Genomic DNA, 21,262 nt, shown 5'->3' with positions numbered 1-21,262 from the left:
GCTATATCAGAATGACTTGTTTTGACCTTGTTGCACACGGCAGACTTGTCATCACCATTCATACAGAAGAGTTCCTATAATAGGGCCTACCTATACATGTTCATACTTATGAACATCAGAAAGACTGCTTTTTCAGTCTTTGCTTTCAGTGCCATTCATTACAGTATGATGGAGGGTTGGTCAGTTACCTGGGAGTGGCCTGCATTGCAATACAAGGCCATCTTCCAGTTGCATTTCATTTAGAATTTGGTGAAAGGATACAGTGGCAATGCCATTGTGTAATCAAAAGCAGGTATCCTAATTTATGACTTGCTGCAGAAGGTAGATTCCCATCATTCATCCCTTGGGAACATGACTCCAAGACACAGGCCTGAGAGGCAGTTGAGTAGGCAGAGTTTCTGCTGCTCTGACCTCTGAAGACCAGGTGTATTCTTGCTTTAACACCAGCAAGGACAGAGTGTGAGTTTTGAATGAGCCGATTTTCACTATCGGGTTACTGCTGTCTATTTTAAAGCAGTTTTGGATTTAAAGCACGCGACTTACTTAGCTTAATTTTCTGATCTGTTCCAGACACGAGAGGAAGGGAAAGCTCTGCTCAGACAGATTTCACAGCTACGGAACCAGGGTGAAGCTTCACCAACAACTGTACCCGCTGAGTCAAGGACATTTGTCCCTGGTGTTAACACCCCCTCTGCAAAAGTACCCCCACTCAATCTTTCCTCCATCACGCCGTAGAACTACAGTGGAGGCACAACTATCACAGTCAGCGTTTGGATTGAATTTACTGTTGGCAATTGAATCTACACTGTTCTACTTGAAAAATATACTTCTTCACTTCAAAATACAGAGCTTCAACACGCATTTCAGACTTTGTATCCATGAATATCGATGGGAAATTAAAGATGTTTGTCTTTTTAATGAGAACATTTCCATCAAACCTCCACAGATTTTGGACTGTGGCACAATTTGATCTGCCAGCAACATGTGGTGGCACTTTGAACATGAAGTGTCAATGCCAAAAGAATAAAGCAGATATGTATGGTGCTAGAAATGAATGCACACGGACACTGGAAGAAACATCAAAGACACCTGCTCTTTGTAGCAACTTTCTTGTAAAATGCAACCACCATTAAAATGTCAACAGAAGAACAGGGAAGAGTTACTTTCTGCTTGTGGAGTGAAAAGTAAATCTACTTTAACGCCTCACTTAGATCATAGTCAGATAATATCTCATAGCATTGTACATGTGATAAGCTAGAAAGTAAATTCCAGTTAAATCGTTGCATGGTCATTATCTGACCTGCTGTGCACATCAATATCATATAACACATGGAGCATCAATTTATAAAGTATTGGAGTTTTATTAAACAATTGTAATATCCCATATTTCACAAGATGCAGGAGTGATTTCAAAAGTTATACCAACTGTAGTGTATGAAATACAAATGATTCATGAATCTCAACTAACCAAAGTTTGTCTACATTTATACATTGTAGTTACTGTGTTCGTGTTGAAGTTAAATCTTTATTTCACTACATATGAAACCGCAATAATATTGCAAAGAAGTAGATACGCAGCCATTACAACAGCAGCATTATCCATTAATAGTGACCACCAATGAACTTGCTATTGCATTCATGTGGATTATTAAACAATTGATTTGTTCTTCATCAATGCGTAAGGCACTAGGAACTAGAAAAAGTGGAAGCCAAGGACAGTTTACAATTTTTGGTGCAAAATATTTCCCTTCAGCTAAATATCTGAAGTTCTTTGGAGTATATAGGAAGCACGCGACTTACTTAGCTTAATGCAAGTTATTAGTAACAGATTAACCTTCCCTTTCTTCAGCTATTCCACATGCAGATGTTCTGTGGATCAGCAGCAGTGAAATTCCGAATCCGTTTTTTCTGCCAAAAGTAATGAGTGGCAAGACAGAATCTCCGCCTCCTTGCCCTACACCAAATTCCCTATAACATATGATGCCCGTTATGTCAAATACTGGCCAGGCAAAGCTGCATGGATTCATCAAGCAGCGAATAAAGTACAAAGGAACCCACGATACCTCATTTATCAGATACATTCTCACTGTAAAAGCCAATGAACGGTGCCTAATAGTTGACGTGGAACCTGGCTTCCACCCGCTGCAGTGGCCTGTCGAGCCGTGCGCGGGACCGCAGGATATAGTTGGACGGGGTGTTGCTGCGTTGCTGATTGGCGTGCCGCACTGGGGTCAGCAAGCCGGTGAGGAAGGGTCGCTTCTCCCGGGGCGGCTGGTTTTCAACGTTCCCTGCACAACGCCGCTTGTGGCAGCCGGGTGAATCCTGCAGCTGCCGCACCACGTGATACTGCTCGGCAATGCACGCATTCTTATGCTTCATGTCCAGCTTGAGCACGATCATCAGTTTCTGCAGCTCGGCCAATGTCTGATCCTGCCACAAATAGATTTCAGTGTAAATATTGTTCCTCAGTAAGACCAACCCATCCTGCTACAATGTGGGACTTCAGCTTCTCTTGCCTAGACACATGACCCAAATCACTAAAAATGCATCATGCAGCCTCAGCCCAAGACCATGCTGTTCCCCACGGCAATGGTATCACTAGACTTAATATGGAGCAATACAGATAAACAAACCTAATTCAGATCGAGTCTGTTCTGATTTAATTAAACTTTAGGCAGATTACCAGTTGAAGGTAAAATAATTGTTACTGTAACATGCATGTTGGTATACAATTAGATGGGCTTAATTAAGATGTCTTTAACTGCCAAGTGACCATGTCAAGAGAATATCCGGTAGGCGGCGCGACTCTCGTCAGCAGCGGCCTCTGCAGTCCGTCTGCGTTTTTATTATTTTATGTCTATGTTTTTATGTAGTTTTTGTTATTTTTGTTGGGGTATGTGTGTGGGGGGGTGGGGGTGGTGTGGGGGGGTTGGGGGGTAACTTTTAAATCTCTCCCTGCACGGGAGACCCGACCTTTTCTTTGTCGGGTCTCCGTTGTCGTTGGGGCTGCAACGAGGAGCGGCCTCCAACAGGAAGACTGGGGGCTGTGGTGCCGACTACTCACCTCACCGTCGCGGAGCTGGCCGAGTCCAGAGCGGGTGGAGCTGTGGTGGACGCTGCTGCGACCCGACCCCCGGAGATTCGGTGGCTGCAACTGCGGGTTTGGCGGACGGCACCGGGAGCCCGCGGGTCCCTGGAGGGAGACCGCTTTTCGGGGCTTCCGCAGCGGCGACTTCTCCCGCCCGAGTTGCGGGGTTGAAGAGCTCCTGGAGCGGGGCCTTACAGCACCGCCCCGCGCGGCTTGGAATGGCGGCGGGTCTCTGCGAGCGCGCGCCGGGGGCTCTAACACCAAGACCCGGTGTGCGACCTTGCATCACCCGGCGTGGCTTTAATGGCCACGGGACAATTCGCCATCGCCCGCCGGGGGCTTTGACTCTGACATCGGGGGGGAGAGTGCAGTGGAGAGAGAAGTTTTTTTGGCCTTCCATCACAGCGATGTGATGGATGTTTATGTAAATTATGTTGTGTCTTGGGTCTATTTGTTTGTAATGTATGGCTGCAGAAACGGCATTTCGTTTGGACCTCAAGGGGTCCAAATGACAATAAATTGAATTGTATTGTATAATCAGAGGTGACTGTTGCAAGATCTGGCACATTGAGCTCAAGAGTGAACCATGCATCTAGATTTCTTCACTATATCCATGGGGTGTCACTCAAACATTACTTTTATACATTTAAGATAACCAATGCCCAAAGGCAGTTTACAGACATCATATTATTTGACAACAGATACAAATGTGAATATTTCCACGTAGCAGCAAGTGAAAGTTTAGCAATTAATAATAATAATGGATGGGATTTATATAGCGCCTTTCTAGAATACTCAAGGCGTTTTACATCGCATTATTCATACATTCCTCAGTCACACTCGGTGGTAGTGAGCTACTTCTGTAGCCACAGCTGCCCTGGGGCAGACTGACGGAAGCGTGGCTGCTAATCTGCGCCTACGGACCCTCCGACCACCACCAGTCACTCACACACATTCACACACAGGCAAAGGTGGGTGAAGTGTCTTGCCCAAGGACACAACGACAGTATGCACTCCAATTGCTAGTAGGAGCTTTCCAACACACCTGCTTTAACATTAGATCCTGACACTTGGCCAGAGTATGGCGTAGTTTCTCTGCCTCAGTGTTATGGCAACATGCTCGCTCAGATATCTGCAGTGCCTGCTCTATTTTCTGCAGCTCCTTCTGCAAGGCCTTTGCATTCTGAAAATCAGATGTTATGAAAATCATTGTAAATGCTTTCAAAGAGAGAAACTGAGCTAACATTAATTAAAAATCAACCATCAAGAAACCGTCTAATTTGTGGCTTCAATAATTTAATCCTGTACTCATCATCATCGGCGGTCACTCGATACGAATATGACTGTCCTCATGGAGGACGCCTGCCTGTGCGTGACTTTGTTTAACGTGGGGAGACTGGTGCACAGACAGCCACCGCACGGTCCTTGACAGATCTGGGTCAGGATCCAATGGCGTGGAGTCCAAGACGACCGGAGACCCTTTACTGCCGCAGCCTTCATCCGCCTTCCCAGCCGTTGTGACGCTCCACTAAGGTCAGCCATCGTCCTCCGCCTGTTCCACCGTTGAGGTCTTGGATGGATTGCTCTTTGTGAGGGACCTCCCCCTCAACCTTATCGCCATGGGTGGCCCTACCAGGAGCATAGCTCCAGACGGCATCACTCTCAGGATCTCAGGTCCACACAAGCTTCTCCACCACGACAAGGTGACAATTCACAAGTAAAGCATTCAAAGCAGGCTCCCTCCCACAATTGGATGGAGTAGCTATGTGTGGAAATCTAATACTTCCATGCAGTCCACCAACCACTAAACATTAGGGAGCCGAGTATTATTATCAGATCAAGCAGTACAACTCACCCTCTGGCCAGATTCTAGTTTTAGATCTGCATTAATTGTCAGATGTTTCATTCCAGCAGGGGGCTCCACCATCTCTTTGTATCGCTTCAGTTCTATAACAGCAGCCAAGACAGATTGTCACAAAAATCTACCATGCAAATCTTTAGTCTAAACTAAGCAAGAATCACATTTCAAAAAAAAAGGTTAGAGACATCAGTCCTCAAGATATGCAATCAGACAGTGCAAATTTTTAACGAGAGGCTATTTCTTACCAAATTAAAAAAGTGGAGGAATGATAGACTGCTTTATAAACAGATTTCCCCCAAATCAATTCTGATTCATTGACTGCCATGCCTACACGTTCAGTAAAAAATGGGATCCATCATTCTTTATAATGCAATTTCTTAAATCGCAAATGCAAAGTGGGATTCTTATCTAGATACACCAGTATAACATTTTAATAAAATGTGTTCGTAAGAGAGATACTGGTAGTGAATTAATTTTTAATAAAGCAAACTTGAATATTATTATGTACATTGTTACTTTAATATATACTAATAGGGAGAAAGTTAAGGCATATCAATCAAACCAGACAATGATATTAAGGCATTTTAAACTCTCCCTTTAATATGTGCAAAGTGATTTACCCAATGTGTTACGCAGGAAATCAGTTGTAGACTTCACTGGGTGGTGGTTCCCCCACAAGTGTCCTGAATGTTTTCCTGTGCCCCCTCGCCCGCCCGCCTGCCCCCTCGCTGTTATAGCCCAGATGGCTCTACTGTTATGGAAACATTCAGCCCCATATTCTTCTTTCAGTGGGCTGATTGAGAGAACTTTCTATCAGTGTCACACTGCACTGGACTCATCTCCACAAGGACATTTAATGGTTCTATTCTGAGACGGTTTGAAACAGTGTCATTTTAAAAATCTTGTCTTGAACAAGATATCGCTTTCAAAGGGGTGCTGTAACATTCCAAAGTCTAACCAGATTTAGTGACAGTGAATGGAGTCATTCGACCCAGTTTCTACCTGGTATTTTGAAGAGCAGGAATGCTGAGTGTAGAACTGATGACCATGAAACAATGCTCTCTGTGTGAAGAAGGTGAGCAAGGATTGTACACTCACCCTCTACGCCCAATGCTGCCTCCGCTTTGCTCTGCTCCAGCTCAGCTCTTGTATTCGCCAGCTCCAATTGGATAGCGTGCAGTTCACCACGGAGGCCCACACTGGCCAAACGAGCAGACTGCCTCGTCGGCTGGACACTAGACTTCCGCTCCGCCTTCAATTGCTGAATAGTTGCCTCTAATTCATGGATTTTCACTGACTTGGGGTGAATGAAATTAAAGAAACCATAACCATCCAAGCGTATTTCTAAAGCCCTCAGCTATGTGTTCTTTAGGAGATGAATATCGAAGGCATGTTGGAAGCCCTATCCCCGAACTCTATATCCACTACATTGACGACTGCATTGGTGCTACCTCCTGCACCCATACTGAACTCACTGACTTCATCAACTTCACCACCAATTTCCATCCTGCACTCAAATTCACTTGGACCATCTCCCGACCGTTTCTAGATCTCACCGTCTCCATCACAGGAAACAAACTATTGGCCGACATCTACTACAAACCTACTGACTCCAATAGCAGTGTAGACTATACTTCTTCCCACCCTGCTTCCTGTAAAGACTCTATCCCCTACTCTCCATTCCTCCGTCTACGCCGCACCTGTGCCCAGGAGGAGGTTTCCATACTAGGGCATCAGAGATGTCCTCATTCTTTAGGGAACAGGGGTTCCCCTCTTCCGTTATAAATGAGGCTCTCACTAATTTATCCTCGATATCCCACAACTCCGCTCTTACTATCGCCCCACCCCCCCCATTCGTAACTAGGACAGTCCCCTTGTCCTCACCTTCCACCCCATCAGCTGTCGCATACAGCATATAATCCTCCAACATTTTCGCCACCTCCAATGGGATCCCACTACTTGCCACATCTTCCCATCTCCACCCCTTTCTGCATTCCGCAGACACCGTTCCCTCCGAAACTCCCTGGTCAACTTGTCCCTTTCCACCCAAACCACTCCCTCCCTGGGTACTTTCCCCTGCAACCGCAGGAGATGCAACACTTGTCCTCTTACCTCCCCCCTCGACTCCATCCAAGGACCCAAACAGCATTTCCAGGTGAAGCAGAGGTTCACCTGCACCTCCTCCAACCTCATCTACTGTATCCGCTGTTCTAGGTGTCAACTCCTCTACATCGGCGAGACCAAGCGCAGGCTCAGCGATCGTTTCGCTGATTGCCTCCGCTCAGTCCGTGTTAACCAACCTGATATCCTGGTTGCTCAGCACTTCAACTCCCCCTTCCATTCCCAATCTGACCTTTCTGTCCTGGGCCTCCTCCATTGTCAAGAGTGAGGCCCAGCGCAAATTGGAGGAACAGCACCTCATGTTTCGCTTGATCAGCTTACACCCCAGTGGTATGAACATTGACTTCTAACTTCAGATAGCCCTTGCTTTCCATCTCTATCCCCTCCCCAGTTTCCCCACCAGTCTTAATATCTCTGACTACATTCTATCTATGTCCTGCCCACTCCCCTGACATCAGTCTGCAGAAGGGTCTCGACCCGAAACGTCACCCATTCCTTCTCTCCAGAGATGCTGCCTGACCCGTTGAGTTACTCCAGCATTGTGTCTACTTCTACTTAACCTCTCCCTATAGCTCTAGTCCTGGCAACACCCTCGTAAATATTTTCTGAACCCTTTCAAGCTTGACAATATCTTTCCTATAATATGGTGCCCAGAACTGAACACAATATTCTAAATGCAGTCTCACCAATTATACAACTGCAACATGACCTCCCAACTTCTATACTCAATACTCTGACTGATGAAGGCCAAAGTGCCAAAAGCCTTTTTGACCACCTTATCTACCTGCGACGACCTTCAATGAACCATGCACCTGTACTCCTAGATCCCTCTGCTCTACAACACTACCCATAGGCCCACCGTTTACTGTGTAGGTCCTGCCCTTGTTCGACATCTCAAAATGAAACACCTCACACTTCTCTGCATTAAAGACCATCAACCATTCCTCCGCCCACCTGGCCAATTGATCCAGATCCTACTGCAATCGTTCACAACCGTCTTCACTATCTGCAAAACCACCAGCTTTTGTATCATCAGCAAACTACCTAAACTTGCTCTGTATGTTCTCATCCAAATCATTGATGTAGATGACAACAGTAACGGGCCCAGCACTGAACCCCGAGGCACACCACTAGTCACAGGCCTCCCGTCCGAGAAGCAAACTTTCCACCATCACCCGCTGCTTCCATACATGGAACCAATTTGCTATCCATTCAGCCATCTCTCCCTGGATCACATGCAATCTAACCTTCCAGAGTAGCCTACCATGCGGAACCTGGTCGAATACCTTACTGAAATCCATATACACAACATCTACAGCTCTGCTCACATCGACTTTTGCAGTCACGTCTCCAAAAAAAAGAAATCATATTTATGAGACAAAACCTGCCATGTACAAAACCATGCTGACTATCCCTAATCAGCCCTTGCCCATCTAAATGCCTGTATAACCTATCCCTCAGAATACTCTCCAGTAACTTACCAACTACAGATGTTAAGCTCACCAGTTTATAGTTCCCAGCATTTTCCCTGCAGTCCTTCTTGAAAAGAGGCACAACATTTGCCACCCTCCAGTCTTCCGGCACCTTTCCTGTATTTAAGGACGACTCATAATTTTCAACCAGGTCTCTCTAGTTTCCCGCAATGTCCTCAGATATATCTGATCAGGCCCTGGAGATTTGTCTACCTTCATGCACGACAGTACCTTCAATACTTTGACGGTAACCCTGACTGCTCAAGACACTTCCAGTGACAGCTCCAATTCCCTTCATCCTACAGTCTTTCTCCTCGGTAAATACAGATGAGAAATACTAATTTAGGACCCGATTTGATTCCTGAAAGGTCCCATTCTCTCTCTAGTTACTCTTTTCCTCCTTTTGTATTTATAAAATCTTTTGGGATTTTCCTTAATGCTACTCGCCAGAGCTATCTCCTGGCCACTTTTTGCCCTTCTGATTTCCTTTTTTAGTTTACTCCTTAGTTGCCAAAACTCCTCCAGGGATGCACTTGATCCCAGCTGCCTAGACCTGTCCCAAGCATCCTTCTTGTTTTTGACCAAAGCCTCAATTTCCCTCGTCAGCCAAGCTTCCATACGTGTGCCTGCTTTGCCCTTTACTCTAACGGGGAAGTACACATCCTGAGCTTTCTTCAGTACACTTTTATTTATTTATTTTTTATAAATCCTACTTGGTCGATGCTCCTTTCCCCTCAAATAACCTGCTCCAGTGAACTTGAGCGAGGCCTTCTCTCATATCCTCAAAGCTGACCTTACCCCAGTTGAGCATTTTAACACCTGGATCCTCTCCGTCCCGATCCATAACTATCTTAAACATTTTGAGGAATTGCACCCCATTTGGACCCTTCACGCTATGATTTTCCCAGTCTATATTGGGAAAGTAAAAATCCCCTACAGCAACCACCTTATTTGACCTGCAGCTGTCTGCAATCTCCCAGCACATTTGTTCTTCTAATCCCCATTGACTATTCGGGGGTTTGTAGTACACCCCCAACAAAGTGATCATCTCTTTCTGGTTAGATAAAAATGCTGGAGAAACTCAGCGGGTGAGGCAGCAGCTATGGAGCGAAGGAATAGGTGACGTTTCGGATCGAGACTTCTTCAGACTGAAGAAGGGTCTCGACCCGAAACGTCACCTATTCCTTCGCTCCATAGATGCTGCCTCACCCGCCGAGTTTCTCCAGCATTTTTTTCTACCTTCGATTTTTCCAGCATCTGCAGTTCCTTCTTAAACTCCACCCATATAGCCTCACTAGACGAACCGTCCGTAATGTCACCTCGGAACACAGCCGTGACATCCTCGTTAACCAACAATGCAACCCCCCCCCCCCCCCCTCCTCTTTTTCCCTCACCCCTGTCTCTCTTGAATCACCTGTACCCCGGAACATTGAGATGCCAGTGCTGCCCCTCTCTTAACTAGGTTTCAGTCATGGCTACAACGTCCCAGTCCCTCGTAACTATGCATGCCCTAAGCTCATCTGCCTTACCCGTCAGGCCCCTCGCATTAAAATACGTGCAGTTTAAACCAACCCTCCTCCCTCGTTCTCCGCCTTTCACCTGCCTATTCTGTCCACTAACCATTCCCACACCATCCTCCATAACAACTTCTAGCCTCTCATGTACCTCTGTCCTGCACGAGATCCCACCCCCATGCCAATCTAGTTCTTGAAGAAGGGGCAAGGCAATCTCTAATGACCCAACTTCCAGACATTCCCACAAGAGGAAACATTATCTGCATGTCCACCCCATCAAGACCCCAAGGATGTTATGTTTCAATCAACTTTAAGCTCCAGCAGATACAAACCTAGCTTATCTAACCATTCTTTATGAGACAACTCACCCGTCAAGGTTTGGTTCAGTAAACCTTCTCTGATGCAGCAGAATTTCTCAACTAAGGAAACCAATACTACACACATCATCAGGACGCAGCCTCACCAATGCCCCCTGGAATTTGAATGCTACCTTCCCTACTTTTGTTTAGCAGGGCCGAATGGCCCACTTCTGCACCTATTGTCTATTGTCGATCCAAATACACAAATGAATATGGATGCAAGTTGAAATCCCATCAGACAACCTGCGGGATTTTCATTTAAACCCACTGGGTTGTTCAGAGACTATTTTGGCAGTTCTGCAACTGCAGACACACAGCTATGTGGCCAGTGCAACTGTCCAGCTTGCAGTCAGTCCCAGGCCAAAGAGGAATGTGTGGGAGGGAAAATAAAAAACAGAGGCTTTCTAGTGATTGACTGAGTCAGTCATTCCATAAATTCAGCAATCACTGGAGAGCCTACTTGCTTGTACTTGAGTAACATTAACACTCACATTCCTTTTAACTGACAGTTGCACGCGGTTATTGTTTTATATCGTCACTTGCTCTTTCCACATCCAAAGTGGTTTCCAATGCTTCTTGGATTATTGAAGACATTGATTAATATAATTTAAAATAATATTTCTTACCAATGCTTCACCATCACACATTTCATCATCGGATTCAGAACCTTCCTCATCAGCAGAAGATTGCTGATAATAGAATTTCACATATTCTTGGTAATTTTTCATCTTAGCTTCAAAGGCATCTTCCAGAGATTCTTTTTGTTCCTCAAGTTGCTCGCTGCGAAGTTGAGAGAGAAAGAGATTAGATTTCACACTTGTCTCAAAGATGCATTTTTTCCTGCCTAGAAATTGGAATATAAATTGAATCCTTCAGAATGTCAGGACACAAGGCAAGGAATGTGTGCTTATAGTCAGGCCACAAGGCATTTAATACATATTGATTGTTTTTAGAATATGCTTAAAGTGGTGATTAAAGTGTATTTTGTTTGAAAGTGGGCTTGACCAAAAGGACAAAATGGTCAAGGAATTACATACAAATGCCCCACACAGGAAATTAACAATGCAGTTTTTGTGTAAAAAAAAAATATTCAGGTACTAATTGTCTATGGTCTAACAGAAAACAAAATGACCATCTGAACGACTTCCAGTAATGAGGCTGGCAAACTACCAGATGCGGCACAATTCAATGCCCATTAGCTGTTAAGCACAACGCAAGAGTTAAAACATGTCAAGTCCTACAAATTAGAAAGCATAGCAACAATGACTTGTTTTATCTTCACACTGTGGATAATACAATCTGTGGGCAATAATAAGTTTAGTTTTGTCCAGTGAAACATATATATCTAAACCAATCTTCACCAATATTGTAATAACTGCCACTTAAACACTGAGCAATCATGTGGCACTTTATCCATGGCAACACATACCTCCAGTGTGTCTCCATCACATTGTATTGCTCCGTCATCTCATCAACAACACTTTGCCTGATCTCACTCTCCATCAGCAGCTTCTCCCGCTTCTCATTAATCAGGTGCTGCCGCAGGCATTCTATAATTTTCTGCAATGACTAACAGGTAAAACGCATGGTCATTGACCAAAACTGAAAACATACACGTTTTTGGCAGAACTGTAGACAATTTACAACCACACAGCCAGAGACATCACACATACACATTAATCAACACATGCCCAAATTGATTTGATAGATCCTTCAGCTGCCATAGAAATTTCACAAGTAACCAGACTAATAGATTGTGAAAATATATTTTTTTAAAATTAAAAAAAGCACAGGGCTGGATGTTCCTGTCAAAATAATATCACCGCTAAGTAGATTTCCAAATGCTTCTGGGCACAGCAACTTTTGCGGGAGCAGTAGACCCGGGGTAAAGGTCAACGATTACGACTTGATCATTGTTGAACCTGCCTCTCCACCACATGCCAAGGTTGCTGCACCTGCACAGTGATTATTATCTCCATCGCCACCGAACAGTGATTACAATCTCCACCCGCCACCTGCAGTGATTACAATCCCCATCGCCACCGGCACAGTGATTACAATCCCCATCGCCACCGGCACAGTGATTACAATCCCCATCGCCACCGGCACAGTGATTACAATCTCCACCCGCCACCTGCACAGTGATTACATCTCCATCGCCACCGGCACAGTGATTACAATCTCCATCGCCACCGAACAGTGATTACAATCCCCATCGCCACCGAACAGTGATTACAATCTCCACCCGCCACCTGCAGTGATTACAATCACCATCGACACCAGCACAGTGATTACAATCTCCATCGCCACCGAACAGTGATTACAATCCCCATCGCCACCGAACAGTGATTACAATCTCCACCCGCCACCTGCAGTGATTACAATCTCCATCGCCACCAGCACAGTGATTACAATCTCCATCGCCACCCGAACAGTGATTACAATCCCCATCGCCACCTGCACAGTGATTACAATCTCCATCGCCACCGGCACAGTGATTACAATCTCCATCGCCACCGGAACAGTGATTACAATCTCCATCGCCACCGGAACAGTGATTACATTCTCCATCGCCACCGAACAGTGATTGCAATCTCCATCGCCACCTGCACAGTGATTACAATCCCCATCGCCACCGAACAGTGATTACAATCTCCATCGCCACTGAACAGTGATTACAATCCCCATCGCCACCTGCACAGTGATTACAATCTCCACCCGCCACCTGCACAGTGATTACAATCCCCATCGCCACCGAACAGTGATTACAATCTCCATCGCCACCGAACAGTGATTACAATCCCCCTCGCCACCGAACAGTGATTACAATCTCCACCCGCCACCGGACAGTGATTACAATCCCCATCGCCACCGAACAGTGATTATAATCCCCATCGCCACTGAACAGTGATTACAATCCCCATCGCCACCTGCACAGTGATTACAATCTCCATCGCCACCTGCACAGTGATTACAATCTCCATCGCCACCGAACAGTGATTACAATCCCCATCGCCAACGAACAGTGATTACAATCCCCATCGCCACCGAACAGTTATTACAATCCCCATCGCCACCTGCACAGTGATTACAATCTCCATCGCCACCGAACAGTGATTACAATCTCCATCTGCCATCGGTGCCGCGTTTGGTCATCTCAATTACTCTCAACGGAACAATAATTACGGCCAAGCAACCCCTCTGGTATAGACAACTATTACAAATGTGAATTTATTCAGGTACCGCAAATCAAAATTTAATTAGCTCGATTTTTCTTTAGGAAACAAAAAGGTATTTTCTTTGGTACACAAAAAAGCTGGAGAAACTCAGCGGGTGCAGCAGCATCTATGGAGCGAAGGAAATAGGCAACGTTTCGGGCCGAAACCCTTCAAGGTATTTTCTTTCCCTTCTTCATTTCTCTTCCGGCAGTTAATTTCACTGCTTTCATCAGGCTGCTAACTGCACGATCCTTCAACAAGATTAGCGACAAACAACTGCTTGGGCTGCGATGCCTGCTTTCTGCGCAGAAACAACACGAGCAACATGGATGGTGCAAAGTTGGGTTCTGGCCAGAGTGGTGAGGACCATGCAGGGTGGACTTAAGGGGATATCAATAGGTTACCTGAATGGGCAAGAACATGGCAGATGGAATAGACCTTGGAAAATGTGAAATCATCCATTTTGGTAGAAAATTACCCAAAGGTGGCCGGTAGCGCTATATTTAGAACCCATAGAGCTGTAGCCGACAGCTCTTTGTTTAAATTCCCACGCGCTAAACTGACAGCGCTGTTTAAACCTGGAGCAGGACAGCCAGATCAAAGCTTACAAAAATAATCATCCAGAACTCGAAATTTAAAATACTAATAGATTTAATCTGCTGTAATTTATAGAGGTACAGTATGATTTTTTTATATCCTTGCATTTTTTAAGCAGCAAGATGAAACAGGAAGTCAGGACGATTTTTTAAAAATCCGTATTTAACAAAGCAAAATCATACATCTGTATTCTTATCGCATTTCTTTACAAAATACGGAAAATGCGTACTACTTGGCAGCTCTGGGTTAAGGGCAAGCAGGAGAAGCAAAGGTTACCTATTCTAACGTCTGCTTACAAGGTTTGCTGCTCGTAAACCATGCAAACAAAGGTGTAAGTCTATTTTATATAACTGCCTTTGCAAGTTTTGCGGCAGCAACATTTACATTTTGCGAGTAAAACAAAGTACCGGAGGAACTCAGCAGGACAGGCAGCATCTGTGGAGGGACTGGAATGGATAGGTAATTTAGCGATACTGATCAACTTACATTTCATATACTCTTTCTACATTCTCCACTATCCAAACAAGAAGCACACACACAGGTAAAGAGTACAAGTGAAGGTTTGACAGCCACCCAAGGCTAGGACATGCAGCAGACAGAGCAGCAGCAGAACATCAGCTTACACTAAACCTACCTCTTTTTCCAGTGTACTGATGTCAGGGTCATCTTCATCATCACTCTCTTCCTCTTCATATTCCTCCTCTTCTACTGGCTCCTGGGCATCACAGTTATGCCACCCATCATGCTCTCGGAGAAGTGCTCGGATAGAAGGAAACAGCTTCATCGACGGTGCCTGTATCAGCTACAATAGCAAAACAAATAATCAAATATATCCTATTAAACTGGGTTGATGTCGTAAATAACAACAGCAAATTGAATCACAACTCACCATCTATTACACTTTGCCTTCTAGTCATAAGTAATTCAGAGAACATAACACTCAGCCGACTAAAACACTTTCCCTCTCTCAATTAACACGGCAAAAAGGCAAATAAAAATAAAACACACTGACATGGAGAAAAGAACTACATGTTAATATCTTTCATCTTTCAGTGAAAATTTATTGAGGATGAATATTGAGCAGGACATCAGGGGTAACTCCCTAACTATTCTTCAAACGAAAGGGGTTATATGGGATTATATCCCAAGGGAGTCAATTTCAGATAAGATTTTCTGCTTGCATCTCTGAACTAAGACATAAAGTCATAAACTTCTGACTCAGCTGAAGAATACTACCAAATAAATTAGAATTTACACACAGGGTGACTTATGTATCTCAATTTTAAAAGTAAATCCAAAGCTAACATGTAACTGGTGCAGATGGGAATCTCCAGGTAGGTTGAAATGTTTATCATCTATCATCTGTCCATTATGATAGCTGTGGACTGCTTACCTGGCTGGCAATAGCTGAGAATTTCATCGCATGTAATGTTTCGTCATATGTGGAGGCACACTGATTGATGTTCACGATCATGCAAGATTTCCCATGGTTGGTGAAAAACCCTTGGAACACGCGAGTCAATTTACTGTCCCGGAAAGGCACCACATTGGGCTTTGACCTGGAAATACAACAAAGAAACTTCAGGTACCTGGTCATTACGGGGAGAAAAGAGAGTCACTACAGGTGAAGAGCCAAGTGACACTCGAGCTGGTTGCACATTCATCATCTTTTTACGATATTTATTTTACGGTGCCCAGTATCCAAATCCCCAGAACCGATCAGAAACAATAGGTCATTATTTACAATAGACAATAGGTGCAGGAGTAGGCCATTCGGCCCTTCGAGCCAGCACCACCGTTCAATGTGATCATGGCTGATCATCCCCAATCAGAACACCGTTCCTGCCTTCTCCCCATATCTCCTGACTCCACTATCTTTAAGAGCCCTATCTAGCTCTCTCTTGAAAGTATCCAGAGAACCAGCCTCCACCGCACTGAGGCAGAGAATTCCACAGACTCACACATGTGAGAAAAAGTGTTTCCTCGTCTCCGTTCTAAATGGCTTACCCCTTATTCCTAAACTGTGGCCCCTGGTTCTAGACTCCCCCAACATCGGGAACATGTTGACAATCTTATATGTTTCAATAAGATGCCCTCACATCCTCCTAAACTCCAGAGTGTGCAAGCCCAGCCACTCCATTCTCTCAGCATATGACAGCCCCACCACCCCGGGAATTAACCTTGTAAACCTACGCTGCACTCCCTCAATAGCAAGAGTGTCCTTCCTCAAACTAGGGGACCAAAACTGCACACAATACTCCAGGTGTGGTCTTACTAGGGCTCTTTGCTCCTATACTCGACTCCCTTTGTTATAAAGGCCAACATGCCATTTGCTTTCTTCACTGCCTGCTGTACCTGCATGCTTACTTTCATAGACTGATGAACAAGGACCCCCAGATCCCGTTGTACTTCCCCTTTTCCCAACTTGACGCCATTTAGATAGTAATCAGCCTTCCTGTTTTTTATACCAAAGTGGGTAACCTCACATTTATCCACATTAACTTCAACTGCCATGCATCTGCCCACTCCCCCGACCTGTCCAAGTGACCCTGCATTCTCATAGCATCCTCCTCACAGCTCACACTGACACCCAGCTTTGTGTCATCTGCAAATTTGCTAATGTTACTTTGAATCCCTTCATCCAAATCATTGATTTAGTTATTATCAAGGGAACCAACTTGCTTATTATCTTCCAATATGTTGTTCTATGTAGCTATAGACTCACTGACATGAATTTGTGCCCCACCCCAGTTTAATGCTTCATTTGGCCCATCAGACAAAAGCAATTGCACAGAAAGGTCACGCTAGTGGTTGCTATTCAATACTCGACTGTTTTAAAAAAGCTAATGGTGTGCATACTTGATCTGCTGGTTCTGACGCAAGGCACCGATGCACCTGCCGAGAGTGTGCAGGGACGTGTTGATGTTCGTTGCCTCCTTCATTCTGCTACCGCACTTCTGTTCTTTGCATCGTTCAGATCCAGCCAGGTCACACAATGTTAGTCTGGAGAAAGGAAAGGAATTAACCTGTGTTCTGGCAAATTCTTAATTACAGCAGGCAATTCTTATGCCTCTAGCTGGCAGCACTCGAGGATAGTAATAACAATTGTTGCACTATTCAGCAGGCTGTGCCCTAGCTGAATTAACACGCGGACTGCCAAAGAATAATTCTCTAAACATGCCACCTGAACATTTTTATTTTAAGATTAATTTAAGTGCCGGCATGCTCATGCATATTAATGCATCATGGCATTTATCAAAATTTACTTTAATTCTTTGGCATTGCAGACTTCATTCTTGGAAAGCCTATAACATTCATGCACTTACCACAACCAGAAAAACTGCCAATTATACTCCCCGCTTTGTTAAGAGTTCTGCGTTCTAAGCAACAAGCTAGGGAGCTAGTTGATTACATTTGCAGCAGGGCGAGTATAATACTGTTGGATGTATCATTCATGGGAGTGTAAACCAAGTGTGTCCCTTCTATAGGGCTCAAGGAGCAGAGGGTGTTTATTGACCAGTTAGTCCTCAAACAACAAAAAACTATCATTAGTAGTAAATGCCTACTATGTTCTGTGTGCTGAAGCAAAGCAAGAATTCCATTGTCCTATCAGGGACACATGACAATAAACTCACTTGAACTTGAACTTAAGTAAAAAGTTACATAAATGTAGATTAATGAATTCCTTTACAAATCTTGTTTGTTTGCATCGTGACCAGGAAACAATTTTCCTACGATGCCTCCCTAGACTGGCAGCTTCCATGATACAAATGTCCATGTAAGTTCGATACAGTGTAATACAGGCACGGTGGCACTGTAGCACCTCACTCTATACAATATGTACACTGGAGACATCCCCAAAGTCCAATCAGTTACTTCCAAATTGTTCAATGTATTGTTGCTTTTAACACAATGCATGACTTCAACCTGGATAGGAAAGAACTGCAGATGCTTGTTTAAATAGAAGATAGACATAAATTGCTGGAGTAACTCAGCGGAACAGGCAGCATCTCTGGATAGAAGGAATGGGTGATGTTTCGGGTCGAGACCCTTCTTCAGACTTTAAGTTGGGCTGGAGATTGTTTTGTCACATATAGTGGTCCAATTTCCATATCCTCCCTCCGCCATGCTTTATTCAACGCTAAGCAATGGTTCCTACTTTGATAGATACCAGTGGTATTCTGCACATCAGACATTTCAAAAGGCAAGAAAGACGATGACAATGATCAATACTCACTCGCTTGTTTTCAGTACAGATTTCCAATCTTCGGACACATGGATGATGCGAATAGAGAAGATGCTGTGACTAAAGAGCAAGGGGGAAAAAAAAAATCAGTAGAAGAAAGCATTTCAGTTCTCTCCTGCAGTGAAATCCATGGTCCACTATGATACAATTGTGTATATAAACTCCAAAACTCCAATCCTTCATCTTGTGATTACCAATCCTCATTCATGAGGAAAATAAATGTATTTCCTTTAAAAACATGATTTAAAGAGATTGGTGCACAAAATTGAAAAGATCTGAACTGTGGCTAATTTTGGAAAAGTCAAAAATCACTGGTTATAAACAGCTCGTACAAATGTCTCGTATAACAAAATAAAACCTAGAGGCAGAGAAAATGGACAGCAATAGGCTCAATCCTTTAGAATCATTAGCTGCGGATGTTCAGTTACAGGAAAGTCATCACTTGTGCTTGGAGGTTTGTCACACTGTAGTCTAGGCTTTGTAGCCATGCCACCACAGAGAGCATATTAACGTATGGCATCTCTGTGTGGTATCTCAGCTGCACGGAGTGGAGAGGAGAGCTATTCAGCGCGTCGTCCACAGAGCGCAGAGGATCATTGGGACACAGCTACCAGCCTTGGAGGGCATCTACCACACACGGTGCCTCAGGAAGGCCGTCAGCATCCATAAAGACTCCTCACACCCATGTAACGGACTGTTTGAACTACTTCCCTCCGGCAGATGTTACAAGGCATTCTACGCCCGAACCTCCAGACTCAGAAACAGCTTTATTCCCAGAGCTATAGCGGCTCTGAACCGGCCCTGCTGAGTGCCCCCACCCCCCCTGGACTGTCTCCCTCGGATGGTCACGTCACACAGCTTATTTATTTATTTTACTTTTCTTTTACATCGGTTGGAAGCTGCATACTAAATCTCGTTGCACTGACGTGCAATGACAATAAAAGATATTATTATTATATTATATTAACCAAGTCTAATGCAATAGAAGGCAAAGCCCCAAATAGACACACTCACCTCCTGCTGGAATTCTGGTTCACATGTGTGCTGGCTATGCTTTGGTTTTTACGACCTACTTTAAGAATTTTCCAGGCTTCTTGTGCATCACCCACATTGATCCAGGTCAGATCTGAAACAAAAATTAAAACGGAATCAAAAACTTCTAACAATTCATCAATATCAGACAAAATCTTCAATCAGAGATAATATGTAGAGGGGTATGTTGTCAAGAGTGGGGTTTGCCTTTATTTTTACAGTTAGCACCCGGAAGTCAAATGATCACTGAACATTCTAACATTAAACTTACAAAATATAAATAATCAGAACAGCTATGAATTACGTTTAAAGGTATTTGTCCAAGAATACTAAACATTTCAGAAACATTTCCCAATTTTCCATGTAGGACATGTAACACATACAAAGATCCTGTGATTATAGGGATCCCTGGAGAGTTGGCTCTGTCTGTTTCGGTGAAATGAAGTCTATAGTTCCAGGAGGCACAAATTAGTCTGCCTATTCTCAATTTACTAGTCTTAGCTTTCATTCAAAAAAGTGCATAATCTTCATTTATAAATGTTTTAAAAAAATACAAAGAATGAACACATTCTTCTAAAAATACAAAGACAAGCTGTATGGACAAGAGGACAAGCACCTTTAACATAAGTGTTTCCATTTTTATCCTCGCACAGTTTCAGGGTCTGTCGCTTTCGGTTGGCAGTGGGAGCGGTGTCCAGCAAGTCGTAGGCAAGCTCGTTGTAAATTTCAAAGAAGGAAACCCAGATGGAATACTGGAAGTGTTCCTCCTGCTGGAAAACAACTGTGTCCTGATCAGCCCAACGGGACGTAGCCTCTGCAGAGTGAAAATGTTTCATGGTCAGCAATGGAGTACAAGGATGGCTGAATGTCTCACAGCAGTGAACAAGCAAGTTCAACCATGTCGACAGTGTAAGCAGTGACAAAACTATTCCCCAAAATACATCAATTTAAGCCTCTAGAATGATCAGGAAAGCGTCTGCAGGAAGAAACTGCAGACGCTGGTTTAAACCGAAGATGGACACAAAAAGCTGGAGTAACTTAGCAGGTCAGACAACATCTCTGGAGAAAATAGGTGACGTTTCGGGTCAAGATCCAAGCAAAGAGTCAATCTTTTTTTTTTTTAAACTTGTAAACACATAGCATCACAAAGCAGTGTTCCATTCAAAAATGTATTCACTGAATGTTAACTGCTTTGGCATGTTCCAAGAAAGTTAAAAGTACTGGATAAAAGTGCACTCTGTTTACGGAGCTCTGTACGAGCAGACTGCTTGTGACCGTTATACAAGGCAAATCAGAAAACACTGGACAAGAGCTTACCTTCTAAGTTACTGACGGATGACATGCTCCCAATGCCACTATCAGAATTGTAGCTGAGACACTCCCTCGGTCTAAATTCGGGTTTCATTTTCATTGGTGTTTGCAGATCCTCCTAAATGGTGAAAATTTGCAGAGCAAGATTAGCAACAATGTTAGAACCAAACCTGAAAATAACTTTCCAACGCAAGTAAATTAGGTAGAAAAGAGCTTAGAATTTAACCCCATCCCAGGAAAACTCACATTGGAAAGCAAAATCAGAATGCAATATACTCCTGAGGGACTGAGAGAACAAAGCAGCAATATAGTGTTGATTATCAGAAATACATAATTTATCGTTCACAACCTCAGGTGCTAGAGCTGGCAGTTGGACCATTACGAAATGTTTCAGACGGTCAGCATGTTACTTGCCATGCCAGACACCTTACTTTCTCTCTTTA

The 21,262-nt window shown here is 44.1% G+C and overlaps 2 protein-coding genes across 5 annotated transcripts in view; one reads left to right on the top strand and one right to left on the bottom strand.

Moving 5' to 3' along the window:
• The window catches only part of cdc23 (cell division cycle 23), a 392,255-nt gene extending 390,792 nt beyond the window's left edge, over nt 1-1,463 (top strand). The window contains exon 16 of the mRNA XM_033029194.1: nt 571-1,463. Coding sequence (XP_032885085.1) covers nt 571-735 — 165 coding nt within the window. The 3' untranslated portion in view covers nt 736-1,463. The remainder of the gene's footprint in view (nt 1-570) is intronic.
• The window catches only part of kif20a (kinesin family member 20A), a 32,949-nt gene continuing 13,028 nt past the window's right edge, over nt 1,342-21,262 (bottom strand). For all 4 annotated transcript variants that reach the window (XM_033029189.1, XM_033029193.1, XM_033029192.1 and 1 more), the window contains exons 6-18: nt 20,826-20,937; nt 20,125-20,322; nt 19,491-19,602; nt 18,468-18,536; nt 17,090-17,233; nt 15,624-15,789; nt 14,865-15,032; nt 11,845-11,984; nt 11,042-11,195; nt 6,048-6,246; nt 4,944-5,035; nt 4,134-4,271; nt 1,342-2,430 (exon numbers count right to left, since the gene is read on the bottom strand). In XM_033029189.1, coding sequence (XP_032885080.1) covers nt 2,110-2,430; nt 4,134-4,271; nt 4,944-5,035; nt 6,048-6,246; nt 11,042-11,195; nt 11,845-11,984; nt 14,865-15,032; nt 15,624-15,789; nt 17,090-17,233; nt 18,468-18,536; nt 19,491-19,602; nt 20,125-20,322; nt 20,826-20,937 — 2,013 coding nt within the window. In that variant the 3' untranslated portion in view covers nt 1,342-2,109. The remainder of the gene's footprint in view (nt 2,431-4,133; nt 4,272-4,943; nt 5,036-6,047; nt 6,247-11,041; nt 11,196-11,844; nt 11,985-14,864; nt 15,033-15,623; nt 15,790-17,089; nt 17,234-18,467; nt 18,537-19,490; nt 19,603-20,124; nt 20,323-20,825; nt 20,938-21,262) is intronic.

Source organism: Amblyraja radiata, chromosome 11 (assembly GCF_010909765.2).
Source record: "Amblyraja radiata isolate CabotCenter1 chromosome 11, sAmbRad1.1.pri, whole genome shotgun sequence".
Taxonomy (NCBI): Eukaryota; Metazoa; Chordata; class Chondrichthyes; order Rajiformes; family Rajidae; genus Amblyraja; species Amblyraja radiata.
This window is presented reverse-complemented; position numbering and strand designations above follow the sequence as displayed.